This window comes from Ranitomeya imitator, chromosome 4 (assembly GCF_032444005.1).
Source record: "Ranitomeya imitator isolate aRanImi1 chromosome 4, aRanImi1.pri, whole genome shotgun sequence".
Lineage (NCBI taxonomy): Eukaryota > Metazoa > Chordata > Amphibia > Anura > Dendrobatidae > Ranitomeya > Ranitomeya imitator.
This window is the reverse complement of record NC_091285.1, coordinates 533,338,754-533,358,933: the sequence shown is the minus strand read 5'-3', so window position 1 is coordinate 533,358,933 and position 20,180 is coordinate 533,338,754. Positions and strand designations below refer to the sequence as shown.

Genomic DNA, 20,180 nt, shown 5'->3' with positions numbered 1-20,180 from the left:
GGTGGGTGTTCCCACTGGACAGTTCTTACGCATTAGACGTAACTGTACCCTCGATACCGACTTTACGATCCGGGCTCGTGAACTTTCGGACCGCTTTCGACATAGGGGTTACCCCAAGCGTGTTATCTCCACAGCCTATCAAAGAGCAAAGGCGCAAGATCAGAGGTCACTCTTATCTTCTAAGAGGCAAGACAAGGAGGCACAGACCAGATTTATAACCGATTTTAACAATAATTGGAAACAGGTCAGTGACATTCTGTCTAAACATTGGCAGATTCTCCGGACGGATATACAAACTTCGGAGGTCACTAGTAATAGACCCCTTTTAACAGCTAGGCGGGCACCCAATCTTAGGGACCTCCTTACCCGGAGTCACTTCAAAAGACCGACTGTTAAGTTGAACAGAGGGATCAATTTGAGAGGTTCGTTTCCATGTGGGGAGTGTAACATCTGTCCCCACATGATTCCAACTCGTGACCTCTTTATACATCCTACCCTTCTCAGTAGACACTCCCTTAGGTCTTACATCAATTGTAGATCCAGGGACGTGATCTATGCCCTCATTTGTCCTTGCAGGATGATATACGTTGGGCAGACTACCCAAGAATTAAGGAAGCGGGCCCAGAAACATATTTCTACGATACATTTGGCAGCATCGGACCGGAGGAAGGGTAAGGTCCTCACCCCAGTAGCTGAACACTTTCTAGCCAAGCATGGGGGATCCTCAGCCAACCTGCAGGTGGTGGGTTTGCAAAAACTCACCTATAATGAGAGAGGGGGGGATAAACACAAGCTCCTTCTTCAAACTGAGTCTAGGTGGATCTTTCAGTTACATACTATAGCCCCTGCGGGCTTGAATAAAGAGCTCCTCTTCACAGGGTTCCTGGGATGATTGGCCTTTTTGTGGAGTTCTGGGTGTCTTTACACCCATTTTGGTGTCCATTTTTTACGTCTGTGGACAGTTTGGTTATATGAAGATTTTTTGGTTTCCTTTCACCTATTTTGGTTCTTCATTTTCAGCTGTCTACTGGGTTCAGACTCACTCGTACTTATTCTACAGGACCCGGATTTAATGGATGTCTTTTCTGCATCATGTTCCTCTCTATATCTGGCGGATGATCATCTGTGACGTGAGCTCATCGTGGACCATGGATGAAGTCACCATGGATCCCTTAGTGAGGGAGATCTCTACTGGACATATTCCATATGGAAAATAATATCTGGATTGGACTTCTCCATCTTGTATCTACCTCGTTGTGGTCATATATTGACCATTGGACTTCTCCTGTGCATGACCTGTGGGTATTTGGGACTCTCTTCTGCCATATTTTACATCTTCAACCTGCAGATGGAAAATTACATCAGGACTGGACTTCTCCATGTTGTTTCTATTTTGTTACGGTCATGTATTGACCATTGGACTTCTATATATGACCTGTGGGGATGTTGGGATTTTTTTCTGTTATGTATTGCATAGGATTGCCGGGACTTACAATTAGGGAATTTGTATTCTTTACAAATATCCCTGTTCTACTTTGATTTATATTTTTTCTTTCTATATATAAAATGTCTTTTGTATATAAAGTTTATTATTTTTTCCAGGTTCTAGGTACTCTGTTACATGGATTTCTTACTATTTGAACCTGGAGGTTCTTGGCTTCTGTACTCGTTTTGAGGTTTGCCCGATCGCGGGATCTCCTCACTTTGTTTACTTTTTGGTGGCATAATATAATGTTTTGTTATATATGCTTTTTATTGTCTTTATTTCCTTTGTCTTTTCTTTTTTTCCCCCATACAGTCTTTCCGTCCCTCCCTTAGTATGTCCCGGTCATTATGTCCACTATGTATTCCTATCTTCATGGGCTCCGGTGCATAGCCTAGTCTTGCTTCGGCGTTTTACACTTGGCGCATGCGCAGTGCGGCTCATTTTCGGAGCCGCGTCTGCGCACGCGCCGTTCTTGTCCCACGGAGGCCTCCGTTCTTCTCCTTTCATACGCGGCTGCGTTCCACTTCCGCCCCCTCCTCCCCTTGCTACTGAACGGCACACCGGTGCGTAACTCCATTGATTGATGCCTCTATTTATACGCAAGGTACGCACCACATATCTACTTCCCCTGACGAAGCCGCTGCGGCGGCGATACGCGTGGGGCTCTGTTCCTACACCCCCCCTTTTGATCACTTCTGGCCATTTATGGCATGTGGCCCTGCAGCATTACTTCAGCCTTTTGGCTCTCCTGGTTCCACTTCAGTCTATCTTTAGATCCAGCGAGGTATTTATTTGGCGTCATGACGTCTTTGTTTCCTATCAAGGAGCTGTGATCTATTTAATCAGATTATATTCCATTTGGGCTGTATTTGGTAACCCACATGTTATGTGCTTTATTCAGATGGGTTTTGTGCATTACTCTTGAGCTCAGGTATATTTCTAGAAGCCTTCACTCTACATTTCTCTGATTGTATCGAAGTATATACATATTGTGGGGCTTCTTTTTTCCATGATATCTTTAGATTTATTAGTATGTGTATATTTACACTTTAGATTATCTGATAGTATATACCTTATATTTACTGCTGCATATGTACTGATGTATATTGGGGTGTTTTACACATTGTTGTGTTTTTAGTGTTTTTATGTTTTTTTTGTGGTGTTTAATAAACGTATTTTGTTATTATTTTTCTATGTGGTTGTGCAGGCCTATTTTAGTCCATTCTCTCTCTTTTTTCTTTTGTGCATAACACATAGTCAGTCTAGGCACCATGACCCATATCATGCTTGTGACATATATCCATATGAACCCGACTTCATAGTGATGTTTTATCTCTCAGGCAGCATCTTCAGAAGTGTGCAGGAGGCTGTGCAGAAGAATGAAGACTGCAATGTGTTTGGCACTGGACAGAATCACTTGATCAGTTCTCATCAGTGGAATCAACAAGATTCAATATTTATGGGAATGTTTGAAAAGTACCTGACATTAGACTTGCCAAAAACCCAAGATGTAAGGATGTCAAGGTAAACGAGATGACTGATGGATGGGAGAACACTTTTCTATGTGCTCTACATCAGTGTCGTCATAAGTCACATGTGGTTCTCCACATCCCTGCCTACATCTCCCCCGCCAGCTGCCAATGCTCTTGTGCTGCAGTGGCATTTTGGATGTCCGAGCACAAGTAAAGCTTTATATCGGAATCAGAAACATAGTGACAGTTGATTAACAAACCCTACCCCTGAAGCTCTTGGAAAGTCAGGCTCATATAACATGCATTTGCAGGTGAAAAAGAGGCATAAGCAAATATAAAACCATATATACTTTATTTAGACAATAATAAAAAACAAGACAAGGATATTCATAAAATACTGACGGCAAGCAGGACAGAGCATTAAGCTTATGAACTATTTAAAGCCACAAAACGCACCCCATTTTAATAGTGCAAAAAGGTATATAAGAACTGCATAATGACCTGTATACTTGGTCTACCTCTGCAGGATATTAAGTTATAAGGACACACTCAATTCAGGGAAAAGTCTGATAACTTTTCCTAAGAAACCCATACAAATTCTATAGGTATATAGACTATCACAGCCTTAAAAAAGCGTATTAATGTAAGTTGTATAGGACTTGAGCCGCTTATGATATAGCTGATATCAGCGAGTGTGCTTGCCATTTTTGCAGGCTGTACTAGCGACTAGAGCCGCTTATGATATAGCTGACATCAGCGTATTTACTTGCCATTTATGCAGGCTGCACTAGCGACTAGAGTTTCGTATGATATAGTTGATATCAGTGAGTTTGCTTGCCGGCTATTTAGGCTGTGTTAGGTGGCACCGCCATTTCTTTTGCACAGGACACTTTTTCAGACCAGGTTATACGGGTTAGGGAATTTTAAGGCTGTGATAGTCTATATACCTATATAATTTGTATGGGTTTCTTAGGAAAAGTTATCAGCCATAACTTAATATCCTGCAGAGGTAGACCTGGTTTTATATTTGCTTATGCCTCTTTTTCACCTGCAAATGAGTATGGTGGTTGTTGATAAGTATTGTCTTTGGAGGTGGCAAGCCCACTAGTGGATTTTGGTTATGTATCATATAACATGCAATAGGCCCAGTTTGTCTGTAATTTTATAATAAAATATACAGTCATTGCTGAAAGTGTTGTCACTCTTGAAATTGTTCCAAAAAATGAAGCATTTCTCAGAGAAAATTATTTCATTTACTCATGTTCTGTTAAACACATGTTTATTTCCTGTTTGTATTGGAACAACACAAAAAAGAGAAAAAAAATAAAAATTGGACAAAACCCTTAAATTGAACTGAACAAAATTGTTGGCACCTTTCCAAAATTGTGGGTAAACAACTTTGTTTCAAGCATGTGAAGCTCATTCAACCTCAACTGTGGCAAGAAAAAGGTATGGGCAATATGAAAATCATACCTGAAACCAGATACAAAGGAGAGAAGTTGACTCAATCTTTGCATTGTGTGTCTGTGTGTGCTATACTAAGCATGGAGAACAGAAATAGGAGAAGAGAACTGTCTGAGGACGCGAGAATCAAAATTGGTGAAAAATATCAACAATCTGAAGATGATAAGTCCATCTCCAATGATCTTGATATTCCTTTCTCCATGATGCGCAACATAATCAAGAAGTTTACAACCTATGGCATTGCAGCTTATCTCCCTGGATGTGGACGGCAGAGAAATATTGATGAAAGGTTGCAATGTTGGATAGTCTGTATGGTGGATAAGCAGCCTCAATTAAGTTCCAAAGAAATTCAAGCTACCCTGCAGGCTCAGGGTCCATCATTGTCAGCATCTGTCAACATTTGAATGAAATGAAACGCTATGACAGTAGACCCAAAAGGGCCCCACTGCTGACACAGAGATATAGAAAAGCTAGACTACAGTTTGCCAAAATGCATTTTAGTAAGCCAAAATCCTTCTGGCAAAGCATCTTGTGGAAAGATGAGAACAAGATGTGGCTTTTTACTGTTTACCTTATACGGAATGAGGCCTGCAAAGAAAAGAACACAGTACCTACAGTTAAATATTGTGGAGGTTCCATGATGTTTTGGGGATGTATTGCTGCCTCTCACACTGGGTGCTTTGACTGTGTTCAATGCATCTTAAAATCCTAAGATTACCAACAGATTTTGGGTCGCAATGTAGTCCCCAGTGCCAGAAAGCAGGGTTTGCATCCTAGATCATGGGTTTTCCAGCAGGAGAATGACCCCAAACATACTTCATGAAGCACCAAAAATGGATGGAAACAAATCTCTGGAGAGTTCTGAAGTGGCCAACAATGCATCTGGATTTAAATCCCATTGAACACCTGTGGAGGGATCTTAAAATTGCTGTCGGAGAAGGCATCCTTGAAATATGAGAGACCTGGAGCAGTTTGCAAAAGACTAGTCCAAAATTCCATTTGAGAGGTGTAAGAAGCTTGTTGTAGGTTATAGGAAGTTATTAATTCCAAAGGATGTGCAACCAAATGTTAAGTTGAGGGTGCCAACAATTTTGTCCCACCCATTTTGGGGGTTTTGTGCGAAATTATGTCCAATTTGCCTTTTTTTCCTCTGCTATTTGTGTTGTTCAGAAAACTCATTTGTTCAGACTGGCCTACCGCCTCAATGCATTAACCTAACGATCCCTGTGTGGCCTATTAAAAAAAAAAAAAAAAAGGTTCCTCGCATCATGTTCTCATACACTTTATGCAGTATTAGCCCTCTGTGTCTGTACTGCTACATACTTAGGCAGATAACTGGTTCATGCAGCTTTACATGAACACCCGAGCCTTACACTATGGCTGGTCCGAATAACTAAAGCAATTGTTATCATCCACCTCTCGTGTCTCCCTTTTCCTCATAGTTTGTAAGCTTGCGAGCAGGGCCCTCACTCCTCCTGGTATCTGTATTGAACTATATTTCTGTTATGCTGTAATGTCTATTGTCTGTACAATTCCCGTCTATAATTTGTAAAGCGCTGCGGAATATGTTGGCGCTATATAAATAAAAATTATTATTATTATTATTATTATTATTGTTCCAATACACACAAAGGAAATAAAATGTGTATAACAAAACATGTGTATTGAAATAATTTTCTGGTCGAAATAATTCATTTTTTGGAACAATTTCAAGGGTACCAACACTTTAAGCCATGATTGTAGCTATTTAATATATTTTTTTCAATTTGAATCAGCTTTTTATAGACATTTACTTGTGTAGCATGTAAAGTTCCTCAGAGTGATCTACTTTCTTCGAGTATGGTTCTGAAAAATGTTGCAGATCTCTATCTGTGTATGTAGTAAGAAGTATGTAATAAAGTAAACCATGACTTTGTAGATGTTAATAGATGAAGAGTGCCTGTGTGATGAGACTTTTTTTTGGCCCTTTTTTTTAAGTGATGGATCTTATGGCACATTTAAACAGGAACATTCACCAGTTTAAGCAGGTTAAATTGGCCACATCATGGAGTAGTGGCTGCAGAGCTGAAAATGAAAATATTAGCTTCTAAAGTTTTGGTTATATTTTTGTTCTAGTTGAGCTGAGTGTTACCAGAGATTTGCCTCTGGGGGCGTGTACTTCTTCGTCTCCATGAGGATGACCAATCATATGCAGGCAGCTTCATGCAGGGGTAAAAGAAAACACCCTCCTCTCCTCTCTGCAGCTACTGTGTAGAGAGATGCAGCAGATCGGAGTTATGTATCATTACAAACCCATCCAGATCTCAACTCTACAACTCTGGTCTGCACAGATCAGTGAGGAGAGGAGGGTGTGTTTTTTCTCCCCTGCATGATGTTGTCTGTTTATGAATGGTCAGTTTCATGCAGGAAAAGTTGTCCACACAACAAATCTTTGGTAATTCCTCATTAAACATCATAAATTGCAACTTAAACATTACATTCTAATATCTCTAGAGAAATTAAAAGATAAAAACAAAGTTTTACTCAGCTCTTCAACCACTATTCCATGGCCAATTTAACATTCTAAACTGGTGAATGGTCCTCCTAAAGAGGAGTCTTTGTCATTTTAAAGGGAACCTGTCACCCCCAAAATCGAAGGTGAGCTAAGCCCACCAGCATCAGGGGCTTATCTACAGCATTCTGGAATGCTGTAGATAAGCCCCCGATGTATCCTAAAAGAGGAGAAAGAGGTTAGATTATACTCACCCGGGCGGGCGGTCCGATCCGATGGGCGTCGGGGTTCGGGGCCTCCTATCTTCTTACGATGACGTCCTCTTCTTGTCTTAACGCTGCGTCTCTGGCGTACTTTGTCTGCAAAGTACTGCAGTGCGCATGCGCTGGGCCTCTCTGATCTCAACAGGGCAGACAAAGTACGCCTGCGCTGGAGCCGCAGCGTGAAGACAAGAAGAGGACGTCATCGTAAGAAGATGGGAGGCCCCGGACTGGACCGCAGCCGGACCGCCCCTGGGTGAGTATAATCTAACCTCTTTTTCTCATCTTTCAGGATATATCGGGGGCTTATCTACAGCATTACAGAATGCTGTAGATAAGCCCCTGATGTTGGTGGGCTTAGCTCACCTTCCATTTTGGAGGTGACCGGTTCCCTTTAAAAGACAGAAATTTGCCACAGCAAATTCAGTGACAATGGCTTGTACCAGTGTTTTTATACACAATGCAGCTTTATAGAGTAGAGTAATATGATAATTCAGCTCTGCTGATTTTCTACAGAATTATCTCTAAATTTTAAATCTATATTAATTTGTTTTCTTGTATCTAATCTGAAAAGCATTGACTTTAGCATTGTGCATGTACTACATGCGACTAGAGTAACAGTTGAAAATATTCTGTTTTATTAGGAACACCATGTTTCATTTTCTTCGCCGTAATAAAATGATTCACAGCAATTCAGAGCAGATGAACGCAGGTAAGTGCGCAACGTTATTAGAGTTGGTGCGAATCGCTTCTCAGGAACCTGGCCATTAGCCACGTCTGCAATATGTAGCTGACGGGAGCCTTGAGAGCCGTCTCTAGACTGATGACATCTGCTGCTCTTCTTTTGATTAGCCGGCCTGGTTCAACGTCATTGTTGTGGCGTGATGGACATGTGACGTCACATCAGGCCAAGCAATCAAAAGAAAAGCTGTGAATGCCTGGAGGTAGGATGGGTTCTCCAGGCTCCTGTCCAGCAGCCACCGATTACCGATAGGGATGTTGGGTAGGATCCTGGAATCCATTCACACCAACTCTAAATATTATATATAAGTGTGGGACATCTAGGTCTCATTGAATATATTAATGCTAAAGTGGTAAAATGTTTTATTCAATATATGAAGATTGGGGTAGACCTCGGGGATTGGGGGCGGATGGGAGGGATTGATCATTAGTTAGTTTGTTAATTGACAAATTAAAGTCTATGCAAAGACCGATTTTTTTTTTTTTTTTTTTTTTTTCAGCGTTGACCTTTGTTTTTCAAGACTTCTCCATTTTGCCCTGGCATGCTGAATAGAGATGGAAGAATAGATTTTCAGGACTCGAGTACATCAGCCATGTCCGTAATCAGTGACCTCTGGACAGGCGGTGAGGAGATTTTCAGAGCTCCCGTCCTGCGGTCACAGATTACTGAGCTGCCGATGGACTAGAATCCTTCAGATCCATCTCTGTTATGAAAGGCAATTCAGTACCACAATGGACATAGCGGTCAGAGCACATACAGTGATCTGACAATAACCCAAAATCATAGAACGAGCTCTGAGACATGGGAACTCTGCAGACCGCAATCCCTAATCCTCTCCAAACAACACTAGAGGCAGCCGTGGATTGCGCCTAACTCTGCCTATGCAACTCGGCACAGCCTGAGAAACTAACTAGCCTGAAGATAGAAAATAAGCCTACCTTGCCTCAGAGAAATACCCCAAAGGAAAAGGCAGCCCCCCACATATAATGACTGTGAGTAAGATGAAAAGACAAACGTAGGGATGAAATAGATTCAGCAAAGTGAGGCCCGACTTTCTTAACAGAGCGAAGATAGAAAAGGCAACTTTGCGGTCTACACAAAACCCTAAAGAAAACCACGCAAAGGGGGCAAAAAGACCCTCCGTACCGAACTAACGGCACGGAGGTACACCCTCTGCGTCCCAGAGCTTCCAGCAACAAATTAGACAAGCTGGACAGAAAAAATAGCAAACAAATAGCAAAGAAGAACTTAGCTATGCAGAGCAGCAGGCCACAGGAATGATCCAGGGAAAAGCAAGTCCAACACTGGAACATTGACAGGAAGCCAGGATCAAAGCATTAGGTGGAGTTAAGTAGAGAAGCACCTAACGACCTCACCAGATCACCTGAGGGAGGAAACTCAGAAGCCGCAGTACCACTTCCCTCCACCAACAGAAGCTCACCGAGAGAATCAGCCGAAGCACCACTTGTGACCACAGGAGGGAGCTCTGCCACAGAATTCACAACACATCTCTAATGCTGAATATCAACTTCTGGGCCAGATCCTGAGTGATGTCAGCCCATTCTTGTCTAGTCAGGGCTAGGAGATGATCACATTTTATGTGTTTTTTCTTTTCCACTCACTTTTTTGGGATTGACCAAAGGTTCTTAATGGTAATGAGATCTGGGAAGTTTCCTGTCCGTGGAACTCATAAGATGATATTAAGCTGCCAGGGTGAATGGCAGGAGTCTGGAAAAGTAAGGGATAGCCCTGTAAATATTGGGTCTTTATATACATTTGATGTGTTTGTCAATAAAAGTACAAACTTATGATATGCTGATAATTGTACTTCAGTGACCATAGAATCCTCTACCTAAAAGATTTAAAAAAAATGGAAATCAAAATGTGTGTCAGTCTAGAACCTTTTTTCCATGACTGTATGGTTTTGGTGTGTAACACTACTCGTGTCCACTAGATGGCGGCATGACCTAAATCTACCATTCACCTCACTGTATTGGGATAATAGTGATGATCTGTTCCTAATTGTTTCTTGTTGTAGCCGAACCTAATGCTGTAATCGTGCACTGGGATTCATGCCACAATCATCTCTTCTACCTACTGGGCAAACAGACTAAGGACAAAGCAGGTACATGCTGTTAATGTGCTAAATAAATTAGGGGTTTCTGTATGTATAATAAGTAAAATGAAAAATCTAATGCCAACAGTTTTTTCAAACTATAACAATGTAGTGATATTTCTAAACCATTGTGCTATTAAAAAAATTGCCATAACTAGAAAAAATATTAACTCCTTAAGGATGCAACCATTTTTTTCTCCATAGACATTGAGGTATAAAAGGTTTGTATTTTTCAGGACAAGTTGTACTTTTGAAAGACATCATTCATATAATGTATTGAAATCATGAAAAAAGTTCAGTGTAGTGAAAAAAAATGCATTTACACAATTGTTTTATTTTTATAGGTCAGCGAAATATTCCAAAATTAGAGGGGTTTTCACTATTTTTATATTACTAAATTAGCAAAATGTAGTAATTAAAAAAAAAAGTGAAAAGGGGTTTTTTTTTGTCACCATTTTCTCAGACTCATACCTTCTTTATTTTTCCTTCAATGAAGCTGTGAGGGAGCTGATGCTTTTTAATTATATCATTTTAGGATACCATATTTTTGGACTATAGGATGCGGACCATAGGTTTTAGAGGAGGAAATTAGAAAAAAAATTGAAGCAAAAAATGTGGTCAATTCTATACTTAATATCCCCCATCCTGGTATGCATGGCTCTCTTATCCCCATCCTGATATGCAAGGCCCCATCTCTGTCCTGGTATACATGGTCCCATCCCCATCCTGGTATGCAGGGACCCATCCTTATCCTGGTATGCAGGGCCCCATCTCCATACTGGCATGCATGGCCCCAATTCCTATCCTGGTATGCAGGGATCCCTTCTCCATCCTGGTATACATGGCCCCATCCTTATTCTGGTATGATTGGACCCCATCCCCATCATGGTATGCATGGCCCCAATCCTTATCCTTGTATGCAGGGACACAATCTCCGTCCTGGTATGCATGGCCCCATCCTTATCCTGGTATGATTTACCCCAATCCCTATGCTGGTATGCAGGGTTCCCATCTCCAGCCTGGTATGATTTACCCCAATCCCTATCCTAGTAGGCAGGGATCCCATCTCCATCTGGTATGCATGGCCCCATCCTTATCCTGGTATGATATACCCCAATCCCTATGCTGGTATGCAGGATTCCCATCCCAGCCTGGTATGCATGGCCCCAATCCCTATCCTGGTAGGCAGGGATCCCATCTCCATCTGGTATACATGGCCCCATCATTATCCTGGTATGATATACCCCAATCCCTATGCTGGTATGCAGGATTCCCATCCCAGCCTGGTATGCATGGCCCCAATCCCTATCCTAGTAGGCAGGGATCCCATCTCCATCTGGTATGCATGGCCCCATCCTTATCCTAGTATGATTTACCCCAATCCCTATGCTGGTATGCAGGGTTCCCATCTCCAGCCTGGTATGATTTACCACAATCCCTATCCTAGTAGGCAGGGATCCCATCTCCATCTGGTATGCATGGCCCCATCCTTATCCTGGTATGATTTACCCCAATCCCTATGCTAGTATGCAGGATTCCCATCCCAGCCTGGTATGCATGGCCCCAATCCCTATCCTAGTAGGCAGGGATCCCATCTCCATCTGGTATGCATGGCCCCATCCTTATCCTGGTATGATTTACCCCAATCCCTATGCTGGTATGCAGGGTTCCCATCTCCAGCCTGGTATGATTTACCACAATCCCTATCCTAGTAGGCAGGGATCCCATCTCCATCTGGTATGCATGGCCCCATCCTTATCCTGGTATGATTTACCCCAATCCCTATGCTAGTATGCAGGATTCCCATCCCAGCCTGGTATGCATGGCCCCAATCCCTATCCTAGTAGGCAGGGATCCCATCTCCATCTGGTATGCATGGCCCCATCCTTATCCTGGTATGATTTACCCCAATCCCTATCCTGGTATGCAGGGATCCCATCTCCATCCTGGTATGATTTATCCCAATCCCTATCATGGTAGGCAGGGATCCCATCTCCATCCTGGTATGCATGGCCCCAATCCCTATCCTGGTAGGCAGGGATCCCATCCCCATCCTGGTATGCATGGCCCCAATCCCTATCCTGGTACGCAGGGACCCCTTCTCCATCCTGGTATACATGGCCCCAATCCCTATCCTGGTATACATGCCCCCATCCTTATCCTGGTATGCATGGCCCCATCCTTATTCTGGTATGCATGGCCCCAATTCCTATCCTGGTATGATTGGCCCCCATCCCCATCCTGGTATACATGGCCCCAATTCCTATCCTGGTATGATTGGCCCCCATCCCCATCCTGGTATACATGGCCCCATCCTTATCCTGGTATGAATGGCCCCCATCCCCATCCTGGTATGCATGGCCCCATCCTTATCCTGGTATGAATGGCCCCCATCCCCATCCTGGTATGCATGGCCCCATCCTTATTCTGGTATGCATGGCCCCAATTCCTATCCTGGTATGATTGGCCCCCATCTCCATCCTGGTATACATGGCCCCAATTCCTATCCTGGTATGAGTGGCCCCCATCCCCATCCTGGTATGCATGGCCCCATCCTTATCCTGGTATGAATGGCCCCCATCCCCATCCTGGTATGCATGGCCCCATCCTTATCCTGGTATGAATGGCCCCTATCCCCATCCTGGTATGCATGGCCCCATCCTTATTCTGGTATGCATGGCCCCAATTCCTATCCTGGCATGATTGGCCCCCATCTCCATCCTGGTATACATGGCCCCAATTCCTATCCTGGTATGAATGGCCCCCATCCCCATCCTAGTATGCATGGTCCCATCCTTATTCTGGTATGCATAGCCCCAATTCCTTTCCTGGTATGATTGGCCCCCATCCCCATCCTGGTATACATGGCCCCAATTCCTATCCTGGTATGATTGGCCCCCATCCCCATCCTGGTATACATGGCCCCAATCCCTATCCTGGTATGAATGGCCCCATCCCCATCCTAATATGCATGGTCCCATCCTTATTCTGGTATGCATGGCCCCAATTCCTTTCCTGGTATGATTGGCCCCCATCCCCATCCTGGTATACAGGGCCCCAATTCCTATCATGGTATGATTGGCCCCCATCCCCATCCTGGTATGCATGGCCCCATCCTTATTCTGGTATGATTGGCCCCCATCCCCATCCTGGTATACATGGCCCCGATTCCTATCCTGGTATGATTGGCCCCCATCCCCATCCTGGTATGCATGGCCCCATCCTTATCCTGGTATGAATGGCCCCCATCCCCATCCTGGTATGCATGGCCCCATCCTTATCCTGGTATGAATGGCCCCCTGCAGAAAAAAACTGCCGAGGACAGCTGCCGGAATATTCACTGTTCTCCACACCGAGACTATGCTTTTAATAGCGAGCACAGGGTTAGCCACAGCTGCCAGGTTCCTGCAGCTGCTGTGCTTTCACGTCTGCCGCTACTAAAGGGAAGGAATATTCATTGCAGTCCATGCCTATGTGAGTGGAGTGCAGTGAATATTCATTGCCTTAAGTAGCCTGCACACTCAGACGCCCGGTAGGTGCAAGAAGCCGGCTGCTGCGGCTAACACTGTGCTCGCTATTAGAAAGAGAAATTAATATTCACTCCTTTCCACGCCCATGGAAACCTAAAACGCCAGAATGCCCGCTAGTCAAAAAATGTATACCTAAAACAAAGTATATACCGGAGTGACAGCACATTGTACTTAGAGACAGGCATGGGAGGAAAGAGAAAAATAATGAAAATAATTACACATGTCCAGATATTCCTGAACAACACAGCTTAATTTGCTTCTAACCACGGAGAGGTAAATATAGGTAAAGAGGTGCCAGAAATCTCACCACACCCAACGGGCATCAGAAGATAAGAAAATGTAACAGTCAGTTTACACCGAACCATAGACCTAACAACTAAATCTCATGTATCACTTTGCTCAGACAAGTGTTTGTTCATATGCCCAGCCATCAGTATCACGTGCTGGATGTAAATATTCTACTAAGTACACAGTTTTGGGATTTTTTGTTAGCAATTTAATAAAATGTACCCATTAGCAGGCCATGTCAAGCCAAGTGGACTGATGCCAGTGTTTACCATGTCTGGCGTGTCCCCACCCAATATGACTGAAAGCGCCAATGTAAGCCACTCGGACTCGCACTGGCCTACAGGGGAACTGGTGAATTCCTTGGAAGGCCCATGTGCAGGAGTGGGCCACCCAGTCACCTACCTGCAGTTTTTGGCACAGTACTTTTATTGCCACATGTACAGACCAGGGCAGCACCTCACATCTTCCCAGCTTATTATATAGAAGCAAAGTCAAATTTGTGAACAAGAGTCAGGTAATATTGCAAGTAACTAAACAGTGGGCCCCCAGAATCTGTCACTGGTGGGCCGACAGCAACAATGATGCCAATGTATAACAATAAGCAACGTACATCTCCCACTGTCCACAATGTGAAATAAAACGTATACTGCATATAGATATTTTTGCTGTGGCTATCTGTATAGGATCATCCGACCAGAATTAATTATATACTTTTTAGATGCAGACATAAAACCTGATGGGGTTTGGCCATGTGCAGCTCCTATAAAAGTCTCAGCCATTAGTTCTTGCTCCTCATTCTTGGCTTTTGGCCTTGAAGATGAAACAATTACGGTTTGGGACATGAAACAGTCTGGTGAGTGGTTGTGTTTGTCTCTGGCATGTTTCTTTGTGACTTGGCCCATATTTCCATAGAAATTTAATGACAACCTCTTTCCTCTTTTAGGATTCCCATTAGGTGTTGTTGTCCTGCCAGAGGGAAAATCTATAGGCAGTCTTTACTTCTTGGAGCACCTATCTTCTAATGTAGGTCCTCTAGCTATACCAAGAGCCCGGGTCATGGTGTGGTGTACTGATAAGTCCCTGTACCTTGTGACTGCAGCTGGGGGAAAGGAGTCCAGCATTGTTCTGATCCATGACAGGTGAGTCCTAGACTAATGTTTTGGTCTATAAATATTAATTTCACTAGGTGCCAGTAGTTGGCTGTGACTACACATGACTGTTCCAGATGACAGAATTAGTCCAATAACTTACCCTTTATCTATGGTTACGCTATTAATGATTGCTTGGTTGCTTTTAACTCATTTATAATTCTAATTTTTAACTAAATTATAATTGCCTTTTTAATGAATAATACATTTGATATTGTATATTACTTCAGGTTTGCCCATAATAACATTAAGTAAAAAAGACGACACAATAGTTTTTCGATCAGTAATTTAGCTGTTATTCTGGATTGTAGTCTGGGGGTGTACAATATACATGTGCAGGTAATAGAATAAATGACATTGTGTTTCTTCATTTGTATAGCTCTGGCTCGTCAGATGACCTGATAAGTGCAGTGGTCCCGGTGTCCTCACTTCCTAATCGTGTGAGTTTTCGTTTATTACCACTAAAACTTCTCATTGCCCCTGTTAATGTAATTTCTCTATACTCCCCCATGTTTTCCCTCATGTCACAATCATATCTGTGCTACTCTGTACTTCAATACATAAATATATACTCGAGTATAAGCCGACCCGAGTATAAGCCACCTAATTTTACCACAAAAAACTGGGAAAACTTATTGACTCGAGTATAAGCCTGGTATGCATGGCCTCCTCATCCCCATCCTGGTATGCATGGCTTCTCATCCCCATCCTGGTATGTATGGCTCCTCATCCCCATCCTGGTATGTATGGCTCCTCATCCCCATCCTGGTATGTATGGCTCCTCATCCCTATCCTGGTATGCATGGCTCCTCATCCCTATCCTGGTATGCATGGCTCCTCATCCCCATCCTGGTATGCGTGGCTCCTCATCCCCATCCTGGTATGTATGGCTCCTTATCCCCATCCTGGTATGTATGGCTCCTCATCCCTATCCTGGTATGTATGGCTCCTCATCCCTATCCTGGTATGCGTGGCCTCCTCATCTCTATTCTGTTATGCATGGCCTCCTCATCCCCATCCTGGTATGCGTGGCCTCATCCCTATCCTGCTATGAAGAGGTAAGCTATAGGCTGGACCACGGTGAGTCATTGGACGTGGTATATCTCGATTTTTCCAAAGCGTTTGATACCGTGCCGCACAAGAGGTTGGTACACAAAATGAGAATGCTTGGTCTGGGGGAAAATGTGTGTAAATGGGTTAGTAACTGGCTTAGTGATAGAAAGCAGAGGGTGGTTATAAATGGTATAGTCTCTAACTGGGTCGCTGTGACCAGTGGGGTACCGCAGGGGTCAGTATTGGGACCTGTTCTCTTCAACATATTCATTAATGATCTGGTAGAAGGTTTACACAGTAAAATATCGATATTTGCAGATGATACAAAACTATGTAAAGCAGTTAATACAAGAGAAGATAGTATTCTGCTACAGATGGATCTGGATAAGTTGGAAACTTGGGCTGAAAGGTGGCAGATGAGGTTTAACAATGATAAATGTAAGGTTATACACATGGGAAGAAGGAATCAATATCACCATTGCACACTGAATGGGAAACCACTGGGTAAATCTGACAGGGAGAAGGACTTGGGGATCCTAGTTAATGATAAACTTACCTGGAGCAGCCAGTGCCAGGCAGCAGCTGCCAAGGCAAACAGGATCATGGGGTGCATTAAAAGAGGTCTGGATACACATGATGAGAGCATTATACTGCCTCTGTACAAATCCCTAGTTAGACCGCACATGGAGTACTGTGTCCAGTTTTGGGCACCGGTGCTCAGGAAGGATATAATGGAACTAGAGAGAGTACAAAGGAGGGCAACAAAATAAAGGGGATGGGAGAACTACAATACCCAGATAGATTAGCGAAATTAGGATTATTTAGTCTAGAAAAAAGACGACTGAGGGGCGATGTAATAACCATGTATAAGTATATAAGGGGACAATACAAATATCTCGCTGAGGATCTGTTTATACCAAGGAAGGTGACGGGCACAAGGGGGCATTCTTTGCGTCTGGAGGAGAGAAGGTTTTTCCACCAACATAGAAGAGGATTCTTTACTGTTAGGGCAGTGAGAATCTGGAATTGCTTGCCTGAGGAGGTGGTGATGGCGAACTCAGTCGAGGGGTTCAAGAGAGGCCTGGATGTCTTCCTGGAGCAGAACAATATTGTATCATACAATTATTAGGTTCTGTAGAAGGACGTAGATCTGGGGATTTATTATGATGGAATATAGGCTGAACTGGATGGACAAGTGTCTTTTTTCGGCCTTACTAACTATGTTACTATGTTACTATGTTACTATGCATGGCCTCATCATCCCTATCCTGGTATGCATGGCTCCTCATCCCCATCCTGGTATGCATGGCTCCTCATCCCCATCCTGGTATGCGTGGCCTCATCCCTATCCTGCTATGCATGGCCTCCTCATCCCTATCCTGGTATGTATGGCTCCTCATCCCCATCCTGGTATGCGTGGCCTCCTCATCCCCATCCTGGTATGCGTGGCCTCCTCATCCCTATCCTGCTATGCATGGCTCCTCATCTCTATCCTGGTATGCATGGCCTCCTCATCCCCAACCTGGTATGTATGGCTCCTCATCCCCATCCTGGTATGCATGGCCTCCTCATCCCCAACCTGGTATGCATGGCCTCATCCCTATCCTGCTATGCATGGCCTCCTCATCCCTATCCTGCTATGCATGGCCTCCTCATCCCTATCCTGGTATGCATGGCTCCTCATCCCCATCCTGGTATGCATGGCTCCTCATCCCCATCCTGGTATGCGTGGCCTCATCCCTATCCTGCTATGCATGGCCTCCTCATCCCTATCCTGGTATGTATGGCTCCTCATCCCCATCCTGGTATGCGTGGCCTCCTCATCTCTATCCTGCTATGCATGGCTCCTCATCTCTATCCTGGTATGTATGGCTCCTCATCCCCATCCTGGTATGCGTGGCCTCCTCATCCCCATCCTGGTATGCGTGGCCTCCTCATCCCTATCCTGCTATGCATCGCTCCTCATCTCTATCCTGGTATGCATGGCCTCCTCATCCCTATCCTGGTCTGCATGGCTCTTCATCCCTATCCTCGTAGGCATGCCCCTTATCCCTATACTGGTAAGCATGACTTCTCATCCCTATCCTAGTCTGCATGGCTCCTCATCCATATCCTAGTCTGTATGGCTCCTCATACCTACCCATTGTCCTCTCATCCCCATCTTTTTATGCATGGTTCCTCATCGCTATCCTGGTAGGCATGCCCCTCATCCCTATACTGGTAAGCATGGCTCCTCATCCCTATCCTGGTCTGCATGGCCCCATCAGAAAAATATAAAAAAACAAACAAAACATCCTACTTGCCATCCCTGCCCTCCCTCGCAGTGTCTTCTTCCGATGCCAGCAGGTGCGGCAGTGGAGCGATCACGTGCGCCCGCTGCTAAAGAGACATAAATATTCACTGCAAGCACAGTGAATATTCATTTCTCTTTAGCATCAGGCACAGGCTTTAGTCGCAGCAGCCGGCTTCTACCTCCTGTGACCCACGCTGCCACTCCCCCTCCGACTTCTGGGACCCTCACTCGAGTATAAAGCCGAGGGGGGCTTTTTCATCACAAAAAATGTGCTGAAAAACTCGGCTTATAGTCGAATATATACTGTAAATATTCAGATTTATCTTTATGCTTTGTAATCTTGAATGTCATTTTCTTGTGTTATTACTTTTTTCTCCGATTCATGTCCGTTCTTCAATCAATATCTAAATGTCAAGCCCATGTGCTTTTCCTACCTTAATTGTATCTGGCATACAAGTCTTCTTATATTTACCAGCTTCACATGTCAGTGCCTGTGGTCTCATTGTGTATTGGAGGTACAGCAATGCAGACAAACTACTCTGACGTGAACAGTCGTGGCCAAAAGTGGTGGCGCCTTTCAAATTGTTCCAGAAAATGAAGTAATTCTCCCAGAAAATTATTGCACTTACACGTTTTGTTATACACTTGCTTATTTCCATTTGTGTATTAAAACAACACAAACAAACAGTGAAAAAAAGGCAAATTGGACATCATTTAACACGAAACTAGAAAATGGGCCTTACAAAATTATTGCCACCTTTCCAAAATTGTGGGTAAACAACTTAGATTCAAGCATGTGATGCTTGGTCAAATTTGTTGAAAGTAACAGGTGTGGACAATATGAAAATCACACCTGAAACCAGATAAAAAGGGGAGAAGTTGGGACAATACACATACACGGTACATACCAGCCTGTTTCCTCTTCAGAAATCCTGTGGTTAAGAGACTCTTAACATTGTTTCAAAAAATGAAGTATTTCTACCAGAGAATTATTGCAATTACACATGTTTTGTTATACACATATTTATTTCCTTTGTTTGTATTGGAACCCCCCCTCAAAAAACAAACAAAAAAAAAGCAAATTTAACATAATTTCACAACAAAAATGTTTGCACCTCTTCGAAGGTGGGTAAACAGCTTTGATTCAGGTATGTGATATTCGTTCAAACTCACCTGTGGCAAGTAACTGGTGTGGGCAATATGCAAATCATATCTGAAACCAGATAATAAGGGGATACGTTGACACAATCTTTGCATTGTGTAAACCGAAAGAGGAGAAAAGAACTGTCTGAGGAGTTGAGAACCAAAATTGTTGAACAATATCCACAATCTCAAGGTTACAAGACTGTCACCAGAGATCTTGATGTTCCTTTGTCCACTATGCACAACATAATCAAAAAGTTTATAAACAATGGCACTGTAGTTAATCTCCCTGGATGTGGACAGTAGAAAAAATTGAAGAAAGATTGTAACGCAGGATAGTCCAGATGGTGGAGAAGCAGCCCCAATCAAGTTCCAAAGAAATTCGAGTTATTCCGCAGGCTCAGGGTGCATCAGTGTCAGTGGGAGCTACCCGTCGACAGTTGAATTAAATAATATGGCAGGAGACCCAGGAGCACCCCAATGCTCTGGATCAACATGTTAGGGCATGTTAGGTAAGGCTATGCGTTGAACTAGATGGACTTAAAGTCTTCCTTCAACCTTAATAACTATGTTACTATGTAATGCTGATGTAGAGACATAAAAAAGCTAGAGAGCAGTTTGCCAAAATATACGTGACTAAGCCAAAATCCTTATGGGAAATCGTCTTGTGGACAGATGAGACAAAGATAGAGCT

At 43.5% G+C, this 20,180-nt stretch overlaps 1 protein-coding gene across 2 annotated transcripts in view; it reads left to right on the top strand.

Moving 5' to 3' along the window:
- Positions 1 to 20,180, top strand: part of WDR93 (WD repeat domain 93) — a 136,106-nt gene that overhangs the window by 55,077 nt on the left and 60,849 nt on the right. For both annotated transcript variants that reach the window (XM_069766206.1, XM_069766207.1), the window contains exons 8-13: positions 2,827 to 3,010; positions 7,818 to 7,885; positions 9,954 to 10,040; positions 14,568 to 14,702; positions 14,793 to 14,988; positions 15,377 to 15,437. In XM_069766206.1, the coding sequence (XP_069622307.1) occupies positions 2,827 to 3,010; positions 7,818 to 7,885; positions 9,954 to 10,040; positions 14,568 to 14,702; positions 14,793 to 14,988; positions 15,377 to 15,437 (731 nt within the window). The remainder of the gene's footprint in view (positions 1 to 2,826; positions 3,011 to 7,817; positions 7,886 to 9,953; positions 10,041 to 14,567; positions 14,703 to 14,792; positions 14,989 to 15,376; positions 15,438 to 20,180) is intronic.